This window comes from Chrysemys picta, chromosome 1 (assembly GCF_011386835.1).
Source record: "Chrysemys picta bellii isolate R12L10 chromosome 1, ASM1138683v2, whole genome shotgun sequence".
Taxonomy (NCBI): Eukaryota; Metazoa; Chordata; order Testudines; family Emydidae; genus Chrysemys; species Chrysemys picta.
In genome coordinates, this window is record NC_088791.1 from 29,381,887 (window position 1) to 29,403,000 (window position 21,114).

Genomic DNA, 21,114 nt, shown 5'->3' on the forward strand with positions numbered 1-21,114 from the left:
TTAGCCCCATTAACTTCTGTGAGAGTCCTTATGTGAGTAACAATTACTCAGATGAGTAAGATTTGTCAGGTTTGGTCTCTCAGTTTGACAAGCTTATAGTAAACAGAATAATTAGCTTCAAAGTTCCATATTTATCTTTGCTTTTGAAAATGAAAAAAAAAAATGTATTTTACCTGAGTCTCTACCCCTTGCTCAAGTAAGCGTTTAGCCTGATTTTCAACCTCAAGTCGAGCTCTTGCAATAAAAAGCAGGTCATTTTCAATTACTTCTATTCCAGAGAGGTCTATCCCTTGCGAAAGATAATCTATAAAAGCAACAGAATTTAGGTAAAATTAAAAAATTCTGACATGTATGATCATGAAACATTTACAACATACAGGTATTTCTGACATTTTCACACAGTACTTGATGTAGCATGTATTCAAATAATGTATTGTATTAAACAAACTGAAAATCAAAGGAAAATTATTCACGAAGTGAGCATTACTACAGTAAATTCACTGCACTCATTTCATAGCTTTTCTGTAAACCCAGACATTTCCAAATACATGGATATTATAATTAAAGTGCAGAAATCATGATTTAGTTTGCAGCCGATATGTCAAAGATGACAGAAAAATCTATTTTTAAATCAAAGAGGAAGGATGGTCAAATCTCTTTTCATTATTACAAGAGTGTTTATCTGTTGAAAAATAAAATTATGAGTGTTACAAAAGTCATCCTATATCCACAGTTTCCTTCTTTCTAATCCCATTTGAAAAAATGTCTCACCCAAATAAGGTATTTCCACATTTCTATTCTTTTATAGCTAACTTATCTAGAGGCCCGATCTTGATCCTCTCAGCAGATACAGGGCATTTTTATTTGTCTGTTCTAGTTCCCTTTGAGTACTTTCAAAAAAGAATACCAGGAAGACAACAAAAGCAAACATTGTATCATCAAGTCCTAATTTTACACTTTCCTTCCAGATTAGGCCATTATGAGTTTTCCATTTGGTGTACAAAAATTGTTTCCTCCTGTTCACCAGTACTTCAGCAGATGATAACTGATCACTGCCAGTTGCTCTGTGGCACGGGTGCATATTACAAATGATACGGCAAACAATCTAACAATTTTACATCTAAATTAGGTGGAAAAAAATCTAATTTACACACGTGCACCCAGAATAATGCCCTAACAGATCATTTCTAATACAGATAGTACATATCATAGATACCAGACAGATTATTTTTTAAAAGTATCTGAAGTATTCCCCTTTCTCTGTACACCCTGAAAAAACTCATATTGTGTGGCTTTCCAATACCCATAAACTGATTCACTGCCATCTCCCTCCCAAATTCATGCTGTCTTCCCTCCAAAACATTATGATATGCCTCCCTCAACTTATTTGTAGCCTTCTTTTCAAGCTGAGGGGAATGAAGGGAAAGGAGTAGGTTATTAGTATCTTCTCCCCTCCCATGCTGTACTCAGTGTCGGAATAGAGAAGGAAGCCATGCTATGCTAACGGCTGTCCTGGGCTCAGGAAGAAGTGGTCAGTGGAGCACCTATCCTGCTTTTCCTTCCATCAGGTACCCACATGGTACCAAAGCCGAGCAAGAAAGCATAGTTCAGCAGCCAGGGCAGCTCTCTCTTCCCTCCCTCCTATCTCCAAGAAGGGACAGCCTACCACAGGTGGGGCTGCTAAGTATCTGCAGCCAAGTTGACAAACTGCTCCTGGCTCACAGAGGGTGTTGCTGCAAAGATTGCTGGCCAGTCCAGAGGAGATGATGAATAAGAATTAGGGAGCACAGCCCCTCCTGCCTGCAGATTAAAAAAGGCAGCACTCCATTGGGTTTCATCTGTAAATGTTCAATTTTTCCCCCCCATGGAAACATATTCTGCAGATGTTGACGGCAGTGATTCTGGCAAACCCCTAAGAAAACTTCCTACTTGCCACAGACAATTAGGAGAGTACATTTTTCAAGTCCTAAATAAAAAATACTGCCATTTCCTCACAAATCAGTCTTCAAATTAGGTTTCGTCATGCCAGCACAGTACATAGCATTTACAATACATCAGCAAATCAAATAAAAAATTGGTAGATCAGGGATGTGGCTATTGTGCTGAATTGGATACAATTACAAAAGAAGTCTTACAAATACACACGCAGAAAGAGTAAGGAGAGTACAAGTTGTATATGTTTATACAGTAAGATTTCTAAACTTAATATTGCTGAACTCTAGAGAAACATAAAAAGATATGAAAGTTGATCACTTTTTTCAATGCGAATTCTGTGGCAATAGCCTCGTTCTCATGTCTGCTTTACCCGAACATGATGCAATTTAAATATATTCACTGGAAATACCAAGCACACGGTGTAGCTAGCTAATCCGATATAAGGGCTAGGGATCACACTTGTACTTCTACTGTCTAAGCAATGAAGAAATAATAGAATGAAAATAAAGTCATTTTATCCTACAATAACTGAATATGTTGGCATGTTGTCTAATGGTCAGAAAGCAGCCTAGTATTTGGTAGCTTATGTGCGCACACAAAGTCAAATGATAAAGTTCTGAACAAAAGCAAAGAAAATAGTTAAGGTGGGTTTTCCTTAAAATAAATAATCAAGGAATAATTGTGGTATAATACACCATAACCTACCAATCTGAAAATAATTGTTTTTTCATTGTAACTGACACTTAAAACTTTCTAATTTCTTAAAACTGTTATTAGAGAGACATAGTGGGTGAAGTAATATCTTTTATTGGACCTGTGACACTCTTCACCCCATAATCAACATAGTGATATAATTATGACATGATTATGACATAATTATGATGCATCTTGTACAAAATGCGTCATGTAAAGTGTCAATAGGAAAGTTATGGCTTGCTGGATAGGATTATCCTATTTGTATGAATGTATCATTTTTGTATCTGGAGTTATGATTATTGACTATGTATTTGTATTTCAAATGTGCATGCACCTGGTTAATACCCATAAAGCTTTACATACAGTCTGCCAGCACACTATGATTGGCCTGTTCAAGTTGAATGGCACATCAACAAAGACAATGGGCCATGGAGAAAGCTTATCTTCACCTGATGAACTGTCAGTCAGCCTATGGATAATGGCTACCATGACTCATCAGAGCATGCAAGGGCTTGTGACCAGTTCACATGATACTGAATTCCATTTTGGTACCTGTATTCTTCCACAAACTGGACTGGGAACTTGTCTTGGAACAAAGGGATTCCCGCCATTTGGAATAAGCTATAAAAGGGGGAAGTGACATCATCAAGGGGCCTCACTCTCCACCTGGAAATACCAGAGGAACAAAGACTGAATTGGAGGAAGTTCTGGTCCCAGGCAGGAAAGAAGGAAACCTGCCCGTGTATGAAACCTTTGTGGACTGTTTATACTATTTAATACGGTGAGATACTGCTTAATTCAAATCCTATCTAGTATATTAGGATTAGATTGTGTTTTTGTTTATTTGCTAGGTAATCTACTTTGATCTGCTTACTATCACTTAAAATCTATCTTTCTGTAGTTAACAAATCTATTTTATATTTTTACCTAAAACAGTGTGGTTTGAGTGAAGTGCTTGGGGAAAAATCTCAGCTCAAGACCAAGAGCTGATGCACGTCAACTTTCCTTTGTAGAAGTGGCAGACTGGGTAACAACTCATATACTGGCCAGGCTTTTGACCAAGATAGGACGATACAGCTCCGGAGTCGGAGGCTGGGGAGTATTTTGGCTGGAGCCTCTCTCTTGTTGGTTCATGCAGTGGCTGGCAGAGCATTCATGAACACAGCTGGGTATGGACCCTCCCTGTGGATGTTTGTGTGAGGGCAATCTTGGAGGGCTTTGCAGCTTGTCACAATGTCACAGTGTGAGAGGGAACCCAGATTGGTAAGACAGAGGGCACAGTGGTACCCCAGTTCCAGGTTGCACCCCTGGGGGGGAAGGGGTGGCTAGGGTGACCAGACGTCCCGATTTTGTAGGGACGGTTGCGATTTTTGGGTCTTTTTCTTATATAGGCTCCTATTACCCCTCACCCCCATCCCAATTTTTCACACTTGCTGTCTGGTCACCCTAGGGGTGGCCTGTCACAGGACCAACTTCTGTTGGTGAGAGACGACAGAAGTTGGTCCAATAAAATATCCTGGGACCGATATGGCTACAACACTACTTAAATTGTTATTATTTTAATTTATGATGTTATTATTTTAAATTCTTAAATTATTTCTTATGCATGGCATATATTATGGGATAATTTAATATAAAAGGACAAAACCGTCTTACTCCCATACATATTATGCAAACCTTAGTTTAAAAAAGTTGGGTTTTATTTTGACAGTAACTAAACTTCTTGAGTGAAAACCTGGTCCTGTTAATGTCAATGAGAGTTTTGCCATTCATTTCAATGGAGACAGGATTTATTACATACATTTTTATTAGGGCTGTTGATTAATCACAGTTAACTCACGCGATTAACTCAAAAAAATTTATCACAATTTACAAATTAATGGTGATTAATCGCCGTTTTAATTGCACTGTTAAACAACAGAATACTCATTGAAATTTATTTTGGTCTGCAGTGCTTTGGATCTTTATCGCGCAGAACTAGTCGTCAGCATGGACGCATGTCCTCTGGAATGGTGGCTGAAGATTAAGGGACATATGAATCTTTAGCGCATCAAGCACGTAAATATCTTGCCACACCGGCTACAACAGTGCCATGCGAACGTCTGTTCTCACTTTCAGGTGACATTGTAAACAAGAAGTGGGCAGCATTATCTCCTGCAAATGAAAACAAACTTATTGTCTGAGTGACTGGCTGAACAAGAAGTAGCACTGAGTGAACTTGTAGGCCTTAAAATTTTACATTGTTTTATTTTTTGAATGCAGGTTTTTTTGTGTGTGTGTGTGTGTATAATTCTGCATTTGTAAGTTCAACTTTCATGATAAAGAGATTGCACTACAGTACTTCCAATAGGGGAATTGAAAAATACTATTTATTTTGTTTTTTACAGCACAAATATTTGTAATCAAAAATAAATATAAAGTGATCACTGTACACTTAGTGTTCTGTGTTGTAACTGAAATCGATATATTTTAAAATGTAGAAAACAGCCAAAAATATTTAAATAAATGGTATTCTATTATTGTTTAACAGTGTGATTAATTGCGATTAATTTTTTCAATCGCTTGACAGCCCTAATTTTTATGTTTTATACACTTTGGTCACTTGAACCCATGATCTGTTGTATGTCTAACACTTTCTTTAATACTTATAAACTGCATCTTAATTAATTTAGTTATGTTATTAAATATATATTAAAAATCAACCGCACAAAACACAACTACAATATGATACTGAGTCCAGATTAAAGTGCATAAGTACATTTTATTTTATGGGCATCTTATTTTGGCTTTAAAACCAGGTCGGAACTCAATGGCAAGTTAATGATTTATTATTTATTTTTAATATCAAATGCTTTTTAGCCATAGATATTTCTCATCTACTCTCAGAACTGGAAAGCATTTTTTATCAGTAAAAGCAGTTAATGTTTTTAGAGGAGCAGTATGGTTTAGTGGACTGGGATTGGAGGCAGAAAATCCATTGTAATTCCCACTCTCCCACTGATTCACTATGTGATCTAGGGCAAATCTTTTAACCTTTTGGTTTCTCAATTTCCTCTTCTGCAAAATGGGGATAATCTTTACTTACCTTACAGAAATGTTGGGAGAGTTTGCTTGTTAGTGCACTGCTTCTCAAACCTTTCATTTTGTGGAATATCTCTATAAATTAGAGACAGAAAAGATCTAGGGGGGGTGTTCTAGACCCTCTTCCTACCAATACAGGATTGTTCTGAACTGTACATTTATAGATGTTTTCTATAGAAAATAGTGTTTACATCACTTCCCCTGGAAGAATACTCAACAGTCTAACAGATACACCTCTACCTCGATATAACGCTGTCCTCAGGAGCCAAAAAAATCTTACCACGTTATAGGTAAAACCACATTATATTGAACTTGCTTTGATCCATCGGAGTGCGCAGCTCCGCCGCCCAGGAGCACTGCTTTACTGCGTTCTATCCGAATTCGTGTTATATCTAGGTAGCAGTGTACCATGGTCAGGACATTGCCCCCACACCGCGCCCCACTCCAATATATACCTCTAGCTTTTTTTAAAAAAAAATATGACTCCACTGCTCTTCATTACAATCACTGTACTATGCTAACTAATTAATTTGCCTCCTTGATGTTCATGCCCTAGAAATAATTAGATTTATGGCCTCACTTAGCAAAACTCTTTTAACCTTCCCTAATAAACCAGCCGCTCCAGCCCCCCTATATTTTGAGTTACTTTTATCAACTCATTTAACTCTAAGAATCTGTCTGACAATAACGTGCTCAAAACTGAACACAAAACATATCAGAAGTCACATGGGGAGTATTATTCCCCTGCACTGTGACACAATACAGCTGTATATGCAATCCAGCATAACAAAAGACTTGTGTAGTGCCACACGATAAAGCTTGATAATGCAGAGAGAAAACCTACCCGATCAACACTGAATGTCTAATAGGTTTCAGTTTAACAAGGACTGGCTGACAAATACTTTTGTATGTGGGTGTGTGTTAAGAACTGAACAGAGAGAGGGACAGAGGACAGCAGAAAGGAACTCCTCCTGTAAAGGCTGCTAATGAAGTACTGTACACAATAGAGGTTTACAACACTGATTTTGGGGGTGCAGCATGTCACTTTCCCCCAGATTACTGACTACCAATTTTTTCTGTGAATATGCTGGCAAACCATAGGGTAACCTTGCTCCTGCATCCATTGAAGTCAATGGGCTTTTTGCTACTGATTTCAATAAGGCGAATGATACTCTTAAGGGTGAGGAAACTAAAGAGGTTCAGAATCTGTTCTCTGAAGCTGACACACCAAATTACTGCGTAACTTCAGGTAAAATGGGATAAAGGAGGCATGGTATAGCCAGGGCCCCTCATGCCTCACCATCACAGAACTTGCTGTGGATTCCTTTCATCGTAGGAAAGGAAGGAAGCACTACTGTGCTCCAGAAGCCAAGCTTTTGTTAAACAAAATTAAAATATGGCTCTGATCCTTGCTTCTCACAGAAAAGCCTGCAGAAGGGGCCAAAGGAGAGAAAGTTTCCCCTATTGTCTACTGCCCTTCCCAGAGAACCAACCATGGGGCTGACCACCAAACTGCCTGGATCATCTTAACATATGATTGCAAGATATAAGCAGGAAGCCAGGGCCTCCTGTGGGAGAAAGTGTCCCTCTGCAGAAGCTCTGGCTCCAGTTGTTGACACCACACTACACCGGGACTGCACTTCCAGGACCCTTCCCTGGAGAGCCAGTTGATAAGTAATAAAAATATTGTTTTCCCTCAGAGTTCCACTGGGCTGCTGGGTGGACGTGCATCCCAATTCCTGGTCCTCCCACTCTGACTCTGGCCCATCACCCAGCCTCCACTCTTCATGTGGCCAAGGTGTCCTCTGTCCAGTCTGTATACTAAAGGTCACTGCCCCTTGCAGACCTCGACCTTGTGTTCCCTAGGGTTACCATTCGTCCGGATTCCCCCGGACATGTCCGGCTTTTTCAGGTTAAAAATAGCGTCCGGGGGGAATTTGTCAATGTCCGGACTTCCCCTCCTCCCCCCCCATGCAGAGCGTGCGCGCGGCTTACAGAGCAGCCGGTGCTCCAAAAGCCAGAGCCAGAGCTGCACTTCCCCCTCCTCCCTCCTGAAACTTGACACCCCTCCTCCCTCCCCCCGCCCTGCACTCACAGATCGCTGGCCGTTCGCCTGGAGCTCAGAGCATGCTTCCCCCCCCCCCCCCCCGCTGTGTTTACTGCAGCACAGTAAGGGGGCCGGGGGCCAGAGAAGCGGCAGGGAGGTTCGGGGGGGGGGTAATCAAGAGACAGGGAGCAGGGGGGAGGGTTGGATGGGTCAGGGAGTTCGGGGGGGGGCTGTCTGGGGGTTGGGGGTGTAAGGTTTTGGGTAGTCAGGGTACAGGTGGGGGGGGTCTCAGGGGACAGTTAGGGGACAAGGAGCGGGGGGGGTGTTTGGGAGTTCTGGGTGGGGCTGTCTGGGGGTTGGGGGTGTAAGGTTTTGGACAGTCAGGGTACAGGTGGGGGGGGTCTCAGGAGGGGGCAGTTAGGGGACAAGGAACAGGGAGGCTTAGGTAGGGGGTGGGGTTCTGGAGGGCAGTTAGGAGCAGGGGTCCCAGGAGGGGGCAGTCAGGGGACAAGGAGCGGGGGGGGGGGGGTCCGGGAGTTCGGGGCAGACTTTCTGGGGGAGAGTGGATAAGGTTTTGGGCAGTCAGGGTACAGGTAGGAGGTAGGGTCCTGGGGGGCAGTTGGGGGGGTCTTAGGAAGGGGCAGTTAGGGGATAAGGAGCAGGGAGGCTTAGGTAGGAGGTGGGGTTCTGGAGGACAGTTAGGAGCAGGGGTCCCAGGAGGGGGCAGTCAGGGGACAGGGAGCAGAGGGGTTTAGATGGGTCAGGAGTTCTGGGGGGGGCTGTCAGGGGGTGGGGGTGTGGATAAGGGTTGGGGCAGTCAGGGGACAGGTAGGGGGGTAGGGTACTAGGGGGCCAGTTAGGATGTGGGGAAGGTCTCAGGAGGGGGCAGTCAGGGGACAAGAGGCAGGGAGGCTTAGGGAGGGGGTGGAGTCCTGGGGGGCAGTCAGGGGACAAGGAGTGGGAGGGAGGGTTGGGGGTTCTGAGGGGGCAGGAAGTGGGAGGGAGTGGAAGGGGCAGGGGCGGGGCTAGGACAGGGGCGGGGCTAGGGCGGGGCTCCTCCCGTCCTCTTTTTTGATTGTTGAAATATGGTAACCCTAGTGTTCCCTAGCCCTCAAACTTTGAAAATTCAAACTGAGCATAAACAGATGCACTAATGTCTTCTTGAGTCCACAGCCAGCCCAAACAGCAGCTCTGACAAGTGTACCCTGTCCCAGTCATCTCAGTCAAGTGTGAATTCTGAAACCTAAAGATGGCAATGTAGAATGTCAGCTTAGGTACCTATTTCAGTGGTGCTCATTTTAGAAAAAAATCCAGATAGCATGCTTACCCCACAATTTCAAAATGCTCCTATGTCTCCCCAGGTGCCAGAAGTGAAAGCCAACCCCTGCCCAAATGCCAACACCTCCAGCTTCCTCCCTGAAAACTTCTACAATGAAACTATGTATCGTTGTCAATATAAAGTTATGCGCAACATCAAAAACAGAAAGCCTGAGGACAATGCATTTCAATGGGACTCCAAAGCAGAAAGGTCAAAATGTGTGCAGGATTCGGGGCTAGATTAGCTGATGGAACTGTTTTTAGATTAGTGCTGGTACTCTTACTGGTTGAGAAGGTCACATGACCTTTAAAAAGAAAAAGAAAACCTCAAGGGACAATGTCCCCACACTAGAAACATCTGTAAGTGTTTTTCTGCCAGTGCTAAAAACAATGGAAACTGTAACATAGGCAGGAAATGTGCCTTTGCCATCTAAACAGACAACATAGCTATAGACACGTCTATCCCTTCTCTACAATAAAGCCTCTCCCACTGGTAGCACGAGCAGAGCTGAACTGGTGAAGAAAAACACTTAACTTTCTTAGCATAGGCAAAGCCAGATAGTAACCACAAACACAGCACATTTAGAACATTTAGAACATTTTTCCTAAAGGTAACAATGGTATATATACACATCTCAGCCTGGCAATTTTAGCTGATAGGAAAAAAATTTGTCCTGAAGAGTTTGAAAAGCTACCCCCAGTTACTTAATCCAGAGATTAACAAACCTTGAACTTGTGCTTCAGGCACTGTATCCCACTGTCAGTCATGTCTGCTCCCCATTTACAATCAATATCCATAGACTCACGGTCACAGAAGTTTGAGAAGAAGAGAACTATTAGTGGTTCAGTTTAATGCCCAAACAATATACAGAAAGAAAGGCTGGTCTTCCAGTGAAAGTAGTGGACTCAAGTGATCAGGGTTCAGTTCCTCTGTGACCTAGCCCAAGTCATTTACTCTCTCTATACCTCAGTTCTCTATCTGTAAAATTAGGTTAATAATACTTCCTTTCTCTCATCCTTTAATTTTCTTGTCTGTTTAGATCAGGGGTAGGCAACCTATGGCACGCGTGCCGAAGGCGGCACGCGAGTTGATTTTCAGTGACACTCACACTGCCCAGGTCCTGGCCACTGGTCCGGGGGGCTCTGCATTTTAATTTAATTTTAAATGAAGCTTCTTAAACATTTTAAAAACCTTATTTATTTTACATACAACAATAGTTTAGTTGTATATTATAGGCTTATAGAAAGAGACCACCTAAAAACGTTAAAATTTATTACTGGCACGCGAAACCTTACATTAGAGTGAATAAATGAAGACTCGGCACACCACTTCTGAAAGGTTGCTGACCCCTGGTTTAATCTGTAAACTCATGTATACAAATGCAGCCCCAAACTCATTTTGGGCCTCTAAGGACTATTGTAATACCAATAAAAAATAAACAACAACAACACAGACTGGATGAGTGAACTCTTTGTTATTGATGATACATATTGAGCTTACTGTAATGTTTTAACACTGAGCATATATGAACATATTTTTGTCAGAGATGTATTTGTAATAGTTTATGGAAAGTTGAAATTCTGTCTTAAAATTATAAGTTTGATGAACAATATACATAATGGTTTATAAAAAACAAATAAAAACCTTGCGTGTCCCATAATATGTTGACATTGCTAACCCAGTAAGTATCACACCTTATTAAGCTTGGAGTGCACTGCTGGAAACATTTTGGGGACTTAAAATACAGATTACCTGATGAATCCCTTCATGAACAAAAATATTATATGCTAAAGAAAAATACACTGAGCACTAGGGATTAGTGACATTTATAATCTATATCAACCTGAGAAAGGGTTGGGACTTTAGGTCTCTTAAAGGAAGAGAGATTTTGGTCATTAGAATTCCAAATTTTCTTGGTTTACTAAATCTGAACAGCTTTTCTAATCTACCAAAAAAGAGATGCTGCTTAATTATGTGCTTTCTTTAAACCAACATTTCCCAGATAGTTATATAACAGGAGTTTAGCTGAGCGAGATAAACCTGACATCAGTACAGCATGTTATGTAGTAAAACAATATCCTGAGCCAAATGGCTGTTTTTGTAACTATTTAGATGACTCCAAAACTTGGAATCTTTCTATATTTGTGATTTCAGTTTCTGACCTCTAATGCTATCCGACAACCTCATATGATGAAGATATGGTGGGGAAAATGCAAGATTAAAACAAAACACTCATTGAGAGTTGTAAATAGAAAATCTATGCGCATAAAGACAGAATCCGTATGTGCTTCATACAAAGCACATAAGTGATGATGTACTTTATATTACAACTGTATTGATCTTGACCATTCACTAGAAGGGAGCAAACAGAAACGTACTAATAGCAATGGTGCAATAACAAAAGGAGAAACAGGAAAGCAAGAAGTAAACCAATATGATTAGATGACAAGGCTTGAGAGCTTATTCAAGTCAAACAGAAATCCTTCAAAATTTGGATATGCAGCACCAGTAAAGCCAATAAGCAGGAGCCTAAAATTACAACATACAATATGGAAGAGGGAAATTAGAAGGGCTAAAATTGATTTTGAAGAGCAAATAGCTAAAAACGTAAAAACAACAGATTCTTTAGGTATGCCACTAGCGGGAAGTCTGTGAAATAATTGATGGGTCTGCTGGATCAGCAAGGGTTAAAAGTAAAGACTGCTGAAAATCAATAATTTTATATTTTTATATATATATATATAAAAATAAGTGTGTGTGTGTGTACACACACACACACACATATATACACACACACACACACGTCCTCCCCATCGACATGCACTGGACCTGCTCTTTTCTGGTAATAAAGATGAAGTTCTACGAGAGATTGAGGTATCAGAAGAGGAAGTGTTGGAGCAAAAATGATAATTTAAAAAGCAGTAAGTCACCTCATAGGCCCAGATGATATCCCCCAAGAGTTCTGACAGGGCTTAAGAATGAAGTGGCTGAGAAGCTAACAAAAATGTGAGTGCTTATTAAAACAGCTACTGAACCGGAGGGTTGGAGAGTAGCAAACATTGTACCTATGTGACCCAGAGAATTTAGAGATCAGTAATCCTTACAGCTGGAGCTGGCAAGTTGTTTGAAATAACAAAAAACGAATATTATATTCTGCTATTTCAGATGTTTTAAGACTAATCAGCAGAATTTCCACACAGAAAAAATTGATTAATTTTTTTGAATTTATTTAGAGCTCTAGAAGGCCTTTGACTAGGACCCTTGCAAGAAGCTACTAAAAAAGCTAAGTAGTCGTGAGTGTATTATAATGGATCAAAAACTGGCTAGGAGATAGAAAACAAAGGACAGGATTGTATGGTCAATTTTGATCATAGCAAAAAGTTAACAGCAGGGTGCCACAAGATTCTATACAAGGCCTAGTGTTTAATATATTTATTGACAATCTGGAAATGGGGGTGAGTAGCCAGGTAGCAAAATCTGCAGGTGGTACAAAGTTATTTAGGTTAGCCATGATTGGCAAGGACTATGAGGAACTTCAGAGAGACCCAAACAAGCTATGCAACTGGGTAGCACAATAGTAAATATTCAATGTTGATAAATGCAAAGTAATGCATTTTGGAGAGAAAAAAGTGAAATATTCATGCACCTTATGAGGTTCTTAGTTAACTGTATTAACTCAGGAAAAGAATCTGTGTATTATTGTTGACAGTTGAATGAAGAGTTCTGCACAATGTGCAGTTGTAGTAAAAAAAGCTAACAATGTTAGAATGCATATGGAAATGGATGAAAAATAATATGGAGCATATTAAAATGCCATTATATAAATCAATGTTGTGGCATAATCTAGAATACTGCATACAGTACTGGTCATCCCATCTCAAAAAGAATTACAGCATTAGAGGGCATCCAGAAAAGGACAATGAATATATGAGGAAAAACTCTCATATGACGAGATTGAAAAGACTGGGATTGTTTACCTTAGAAAGGAGACAAGTAAGAGAGAACATGATAAAAATATGTAAAATAAATCAATAGTATAGAAAGGGCAGATCAGGAGCTTCTGTTCTCCCTGTCACATAACACAAAAACAAGGAGGTACTCAGTGAAATTAAATGGTTGCAAATTCAAAACTGATGAAAGGAAATACTTTTCCACAAAATGCATAATGAAGCTGTGGACCTCAATGTCATAGGAAGTCATTGAGGCAAGAGTTTAGCAAAATTCCAAGAAGAACTGAACATTTATATGAAAAAGACTATTCAGAGTTATATTAGTTAATGTTTACAAATTTGGGAAGGGGTAATAAACCTCAGGCCTCAAACCAATCTTTAACTACAAGGATTAGGAGGAGATCAAATGTGGGGAGCAGATTACCCTACATCTACCCTACCCTACATCTGCCTACAGTGAGGTTTCTCGCACCTTCCACTGAAGCAACTGGTGCTGGCCACTGTTGGAGATGAGCTATTGGACCAGATGGACCATGGGTCTGTTCCAGTAGGGCAATTTTTTATGTTCCTAATAATAATGCTAAGTATAGGACTGGTTGCTGAAAGAGGAAGTTATTGTATGGTTAGGATTACAAACAGTACTTGATTTACGGTTCTGTTATATAGTTGAAACTCTTCAGGGCAAACAATATGTCAATCTCTGGAAGTACCATGTAAATTTATGGTGCTATGTAAGTTACTCCAAATAAGACAGATATCACAGTATGTTGGCATAATTTAGTTTACTACATAACAATTTCAAAAATGTAAATCCCGGGAACCGCACTGGACAATGATAGTAACTCCCGTGAATAATGGGCTTGAATAGTGGCCAGTAGTTTAATCAAGAATTGCAATAACATCAGTGCATTTTTACAGACTGATTTATTAGGAAAGAATTGTATTCTTTCGAGCAGTTAAACAGAAGAATATATTTTTTAGATATTTCAGCCTTAGCACACAATGCCTACGAGAAACAGCATTTCACCAGTGTACTGTAGAGACTTCGCTAATGGCATATTTGTTCATCAGCAGTACTACATATCTGCAAATTATGGGGAACCAGGAGATAGAGTAGAAAATGAACAAAGGATGACATAACACATGAAAGCTTTGGGAACAACAGAGAGAACCACACATTAAAAAGCAACAACATGACTTAAAGTACTGTATTAAAGCTCGAGTCTAGTTGTCCTGTAGTCAGTCAGTTAAAATTGTTGAAACTTTCATTATTCAGGTTAAAATTTTCCAGGCTTAGTCTCTTTCCAAAAGGTGAGTTTTCATTTGGAACTGTGAGCAAAAACAGTGCAGTCATTTTTAAGTATGAAAAAAAAATTTTTTAAAGAAGGACTTTCCTCATAAAATTCTTGCAGGTCCTCTCCGCTTTAAACAGTTCTGCTGCTAAAACTTCTGTGCACAAATACTTGAAATATGGTATCAAAATACACATTTTAGTTGCAGGAGGGTAAGTGCTCCAATGAAAACTGGTTTTTGTTTGACCAAATTATCCTTTGAAAATTGCACTTCATGCATTCAATTGAGTTTTTAGTATTTTAGCAACATTTAGCATGGCAGTAGGGCTGGATTATTGGGGCTACACACTGCATGGGGTTGGCTGCTCCCCCTAGTGCTATGTGCTCTAGTCATAGTACCCCAGTAGAGGGTATGACAGCTGAGGCAGCCTCAGGACAGTTTTTCACAGGTATTTCTAGTGGTGAGTGAGAGAGAGAGTATGTCAGTTGCTTAGGTCTCTGCCACCTGGAGCAGGATTTAAAGAAGATCTAGGGCATTTGTGACAAAACCAAACAGTTGGAAAATATACAATTCAATCTCAAATAAACTGTAATTTGTACCAGTAATTAACCACATACACTTTATTCCACACTGTTAAATAGGTCCCTGCCATACACATTATTTTATCTTACCTGGCTGCTTCACTGTAGGGGAAAGACCTAAACTTGTCCTCATTGATATTAAAGAGCATCTAGACAAGGAGGAAATGGTTTTCTCCAGCATGGTGAAACAAATGGCTTTAGAAAACTCATATGTGTGGGGTAGGGGTTGTCATGCCTACCATACTCTTGGGTTTGTTTTTTTCTGTTTCCAAAATATGACTATCATTGGACTGAACAGAGAATTTATTTTAGGTTATAAATATTTCCTACCTAGTACTGTTATCATCATCTATGACCAATCCCTCCCACAGTGGAAAGTTGTGCGTTTCTCACAGGAGGGTGCATTTCTGAGTTTATGCATGCATTAAAAGAACAAGAATAATATTGGGGGATGAGTGAGGAAAATTGATTATCTATTTTTAAGAGCATATGAAAATAGTGTTTTATGCATCTTGATGGAAGAGTTAATTCTTTTTGTTCTCTCAGTCTGGAAATCAGATGCCAGGCAGGATCTGGAACTGATGGAAATGAATTTACTTCTATTTTTATCATCATCACTGACTTGACAACGAGCACCATATTTTGGAGGCATTCCTGTGAAAATGCCATGATTCAGAAAATAGCTTAAAAGCATCAAGACAAACATTACTTAGGTCTAATTGCAAGTTATGCCTCAGAACTCCCACATTCACTTAGGCTAAAACAGTGGGGTTTGAACTTCTTTAGCTCCGCCCCCTTCCATTTTTTTCTAATACATGTAGATGCGTGACCTCATTGAACATTTATTACTTTCATTCACTGTACCAACCAGCTTCATATTCTTTTGCTAAGAGAGCTTTGGGGTTTTTTTCCTAACAGAGGCAGATCGGCTAGGAAATACCACTTTTTTCCCCAGCCTTCCCTATCAGAATACTGCGTAACATACAGGATGGGAAATAAAACCCTTTAATATTATCCGTTTCTATGAGGTAACCCTGCTGGCACTGACTTATCCCAGCATCTTAAAAGGTGCTTCTGAAAAACAACAGGATACACATATATATAGCTTTATGAATGCACTAGGAAAACACATACACACAGACATACAGAGTGTTTGTGTGCTAAGAGGGGGGTGGTGGTGATTGCATACTAGCACAAATTTATTTTATTGTAAAAATCTGGCATTAAAACTATTTAATGTGTGAAACACAATTTGTTACTCCTTAAGGCTGGAGTAAGAGATATGGAATTACTGGGAAAAAGAATTCAAGCCCCCAAGGAGATCCCTAGCACATATCCCAGTTGTTCAGTCATTGACAGCTTACTATTTCATATATTTGAGGAACTGACATATGTGGGTACGATGCCCTCACTGTATGCTATGCAGTCTGGTGATCCTGTACTTTTCCAAGCAAAAATAAACAACAGTTAATCTGCTTTGTAAAATTCTTTCTGTTCTACCACAAAGTCCAGGCACAATGTGTGAACTTTTTGATGTGCCATAGACACGATTAATATTATTATGGTGAAAGGGTCTAATGGTTGCTGGCAGGTGAGTCTTGAATGCAAAGACAATCACTGATTTCATCAAAGCCAGTGGATGCACAAAGCACTTTCAGGCTCAACGGAAGGAGGAACAAGCTACGTTATGTAGGAAGAATAGCTGGGAGCTATGAGTCTACCACATGAAGCAATAGGCTGCGTGGCAGGTCAGAGCTGAGCCATGTGGACTGAGGGGTTTCCCAGGTTGCAACACACTGGTTAGGATACTGGTTTGCAGCCTGTGTGTGTGTGTTTTGGACAGAGAAAGCCTGGAGAGAACTTGCGAGCATGATTCTGAGAGGAAGAAGAGAGACAGGACAGATGTTGCTGGAGTGACAGATTTGGGGATTTCTGAGCAAGGAAACAGCCAGAAACAGAACTTTGTGTACATTTTTTCCTAAATAAATAACTTTTCACCAAGAATATAACCGACACATACTCCTGATTTCTTACTCTAATGGAAACAACCCAGTAAGGCCCTAAATTTTGGCTATCCACGGGGGCCAAAAGGACAACAATACATTCACACTGCAATAACTTTATTATGGTTAACAGCTGTAACTGAATGAGAAAAATGTGAAAAAGCAACTTTAGGAATTCTCAAACCTTTTCATAGTTTGAGCCACATTTTGCAAATGACAAGGGCAGAGAGATTAGATGCGGGCAAAGCGGCAGCAACTTTACTAAAACGTAAAAGGCAAATCAAAGTAACAACTATAGACAAGTATCAGAGGGGTAGCCGTGTTAGTCTGAATCTGTAAAAAGCAACAGAGGGTCCTGTGGCACCTTTGAGACTAACAGAAGTACTGGGAGCATAAGCTTTCGTGGGTAAGAACCTCACTTCTTCAGGAAGTACTGGGAGCATAAGCTTTCGTGGGTAAGAACCTCTCTTCTTCAGATGCATCTGAAGAAGTGAGGTTCTTACCCACGAAAGCTTATGCTCCCAGTACTTCTGTTAGTCTCAAAGGTGCCACAGGACCCTCTGTTGCTTTCAACTATAGACAAGCCCATCTCTCACCCCAGCAACAAAAGAGGCAGTGAAAGAGTGACTGATGAAGTTATACCACTGCATTGTTTCAGTCTGCCTGTATCCATTTGTTGTGTCTTGTCTTAGATTGTAAACCCTTTGGGGCAGGGATCATCTTTTTGTTCCGTATTTGCACAGCACTTAGCATAATGGGGTTCTGGTCCATGACAAGGTCTCCTAGACACAATGGTAATATAAACAACAACAGAGGAAACAGCTGCCTCCAATGTGCTTACCCTGCCTTTGATGCTCAAAGTTCAGATCACCCTTACTGGTCTGGGCCTTGCAAACCAGCTTCTATCTACAGTCTTGATGGGCTCATGCAATGTCATGGCTTAATCAAGGCCTGCAACCCTGCCAGTTTCCTTGCAAATCCAACCTCCTTTGGCACAAACAGTGGTCTGATGCCTAATTTACCCCTCAGCTTCCGGGGAGTTGGGAGACCCAGCCACCAATCCCAGTTACTCTAGCTCACCAATATTAAACTGACCACAGTTATCAAGAAAAGTCACCCGTAATTTCAACCCTTTTGAAACACACCATACCATTAATTTAACTGAAGCACCTGAATACCCAAATGGAGAAGTTCATGCCCATGAAACACAATCCACACAATAATTTCAAAGTTCAAAAGGCATCTGTAACCCAAACAAACCTCAGATCCCTGTGATTATCTGATACACAGCACGTACCCTATAAATATAGATGAATTTGACACAGCCAATGTAACCATTAGCATTTAAAGGAGGGAGTTTAGATATTTGTGGCGGCAGAGCAGGAAGAGGCCTTCTCCTGATGCTCCCAACAAAGGGAGTTTAGGTGCTCTCCTAATCCTGTAGTCCAGCATTAGCTGAGATGGTCAGCACTTTTTCATAAAGATATTATATGGAGGTATCCACCTCTCCTCTCATTCGGGATTGCATGCGTCACCTACTCACTCATTCATAGTCATGCAACATCACTGGGGCATCTACATCAATTTCTGAGATGGAAAAATAAAGTATTGATGTATTTTTGAGTTTCTTTTGTTAAGCATTTTGTCCTTTTTGAAAATGGATGTCTGTAGAAAAACGCTGTGAGCAAAGAGGAGTCAACACTGTGTGATCTGACATTTGCAGAGCAGAGTTTGGGAACCTTTGAGACAGAACATTAAATTTCTACTATTGTGATATTATGTGTAACAAAGTGTTCACCTCTCTTTTGCTATCCCGCTGCCTTTGAAAGAGTACACAAGGTTTAAGACCTAGAAAACTAAAACTCACTCCAGCTTCTTGAGAGAAAGAAAATCTTCAAGAATCGTGATCATCCAGGCATGCTCAACAGCTCCAAAACCATTTTGGTCTAGCTAAGACATTTTTCTGAGTTCTCCATGATGACAAATTACTGAGGAAAGATCTCCAACTCTGATGTCATCTAGTGACTGAATTAAACCTTTTTAAAAATTAAGTACATTTTCGGTCTACATCATGTAAACTCACAAGAATTAAAGAAAAAGTTGCAACACCAAAAGGCAAAAAATCAGATATGCAATACATCTCTAACATTTACATCGATAGCATAAGGCAAAACGAGATATTGTCATTTGCACTAATATATTTCTGTATCATCGGAAACATTTTACCCACCTTTGTAGCTTATATATGATCATGTTATATATTATTTCAAATACAATCAAAGATATCATCAGTTCATACTTGTGCCAGCATTCCACCACATTTTATTCTTCTAATTAAAGATTATTATTATTATTCATTAAAGATTCAAGATTAAAAAAAACACTCCCTCCACAATCAACCCACTGTGGCTTCATTTACAGTAAAAGTGACAGCAATAATCTCAGGAGATAGCCAGATTTTCAAACTCATACTGGAGTTATTTTAGAGATACTAGTGCTCTCCTGGAAGCTGAGTCAATGAACCCAAAATTAGAGCCTTCCAAATATCCCTCCAGGAATTCTTTGCGGGTATATAAAAGTCATATGCTTCACTGATCCACAGGTAAACCTAGTTGTCCCAACTGCCCTAAAACACACACATGTAAACAGACTTAATAGAAGCATGGATGCAAAGTCATGAACAGCATATGTGAGAGAAATAAGGAGATAGCAAAGAGGGGGGATGAAAGAAAGAATTAGCAAAGAGAAAAAAGAGAGATAAGAGGCACCGGGGAAAATGGTAAGGGAATATATGAGAGGAGGAGGAAGAGATGGGAATGGCAGAAGAATAAATTAAAAATAAGGAAGAGAAATTGGGGATAGAGAAAAGAAAGAGTCGGAAATGGAAAACAATACAAAATCCCATCAGTATGTTCAGGCTGGACTTGTTAATTAGCAGGAATCATATAGTACATATCAATAATTTTCCACTTCAACAGTTCCCTCCCCTAACCAATTCAGTAGTGCGTTACTTACTAACCTATGCCCACTGCATTCCCACTCAAACTTCAGGAGAACATCCAAGACTGGGAAACAAAGGAACTGCCAAGCTTTTTATATAAATCTTCAAATTGCAAATACACATCACTCAGAATGTAACAAAAGTTCCTTGCAGAATATTTCTTAAATTCTAGCAGATGTACAATACACAATCCCTCCCTGAAACTATGCTTCATGTCAGTATGAAAGTAGCACAAAGTGGGGGGGGGGGCACTCACTTCTGCAGGAAATAACTGTATTAATGACATATTGCAGTCACATCATAAACTCATATCATAGCAATTATAATTTCCACCTAATTGGACTGCTCCATTGGCTGAAGAATGACTTCTTGTTTCAGGAAAGAGACAAGGGCTCATCTAAGCAAAGATATTTGCCACAGTGTTTTTGATTTACCAAAGCTCCTAGTATGACTAACTACTAAAAATAAGGAAATATTGCACGGTGTAATATATACTTACATGGTGGCCTGTCATGTGTCACCGGTCTTGAACCTAGGCATAGGGTTGCCAAGCAAGAGCCTTACCCTCTGTGCCACTGCACCGCAAGGTCAGATGAGGGAACTGCAGCTAACACTCAGGGGTGCTGGAACAATTTGTATAGTGGGGGTGATTAAAGCCATTGAACCAAACTGTAAACCCTGTATATGATGGAAACCACTTCAAGCTGGGGGTGCAGTAGCACCTCCAGCATCCCTTGTTCCAGCACCTATGCTAACACCCCACGTCCAGAGGCTACATCTATTGACTCAACTGGGTCAGGTGACGAGTAGCAGACAGCTCATTGCACATGACCAGGCATAAAGCTTCCTGTTCCTGTCCCACCCCTTGTTTGAGCAACTAGTTGCCAGACCTGCTGCTGACCAGAGACCCTAAGACCAAGTTCCTGCCTCTTTGGCCTGGTCCTGCTCCTGTTTCCAATCCTTGTTCCTTTCCCTAATTCCAATGACTGATTCTTGCTTGACCCTTGGAGTGACTTCTGACTCTAGTTCCAGCAGAATCCTTGGCATGGCTACTGACACTGACCTTTGGTGTGGCTCCTCACTCGGATTTTGGATTGATCCTTGTTGTGAACTCCAACTGTGACCCAGCTCCCACCGCAGCTCTAACCAGGTCAGACCGCCCCGTTACAGGCCCTGACATTGGCCTGACAGTACCATTATTTGCATGGC

The 21,114-nt window shown here is 40.4% G+C and overlaps 1 protein-coding gene across 1 annotated transcript in view; it reads right to left on the reverse strand.

Moving 5' to 3' along the window:
* Window positions 1-21,114, reverse strand: part of COG5 (component of oligomeric golgi complex 5) — a 302,348-nt gene that overhangs the window by 168,192 nt on the left and 113,042 nt on the right. Inside the window, exon 7 of the mRNA XM_005292354.4 lies at window positions 174-304. Coding sequence (XP_005292411.2) covers window positions 174-304 — 131 coding nt within the window. The remainder of the gene's footprint in view (window positions 1-173; window positions 305-21,114) is intronic.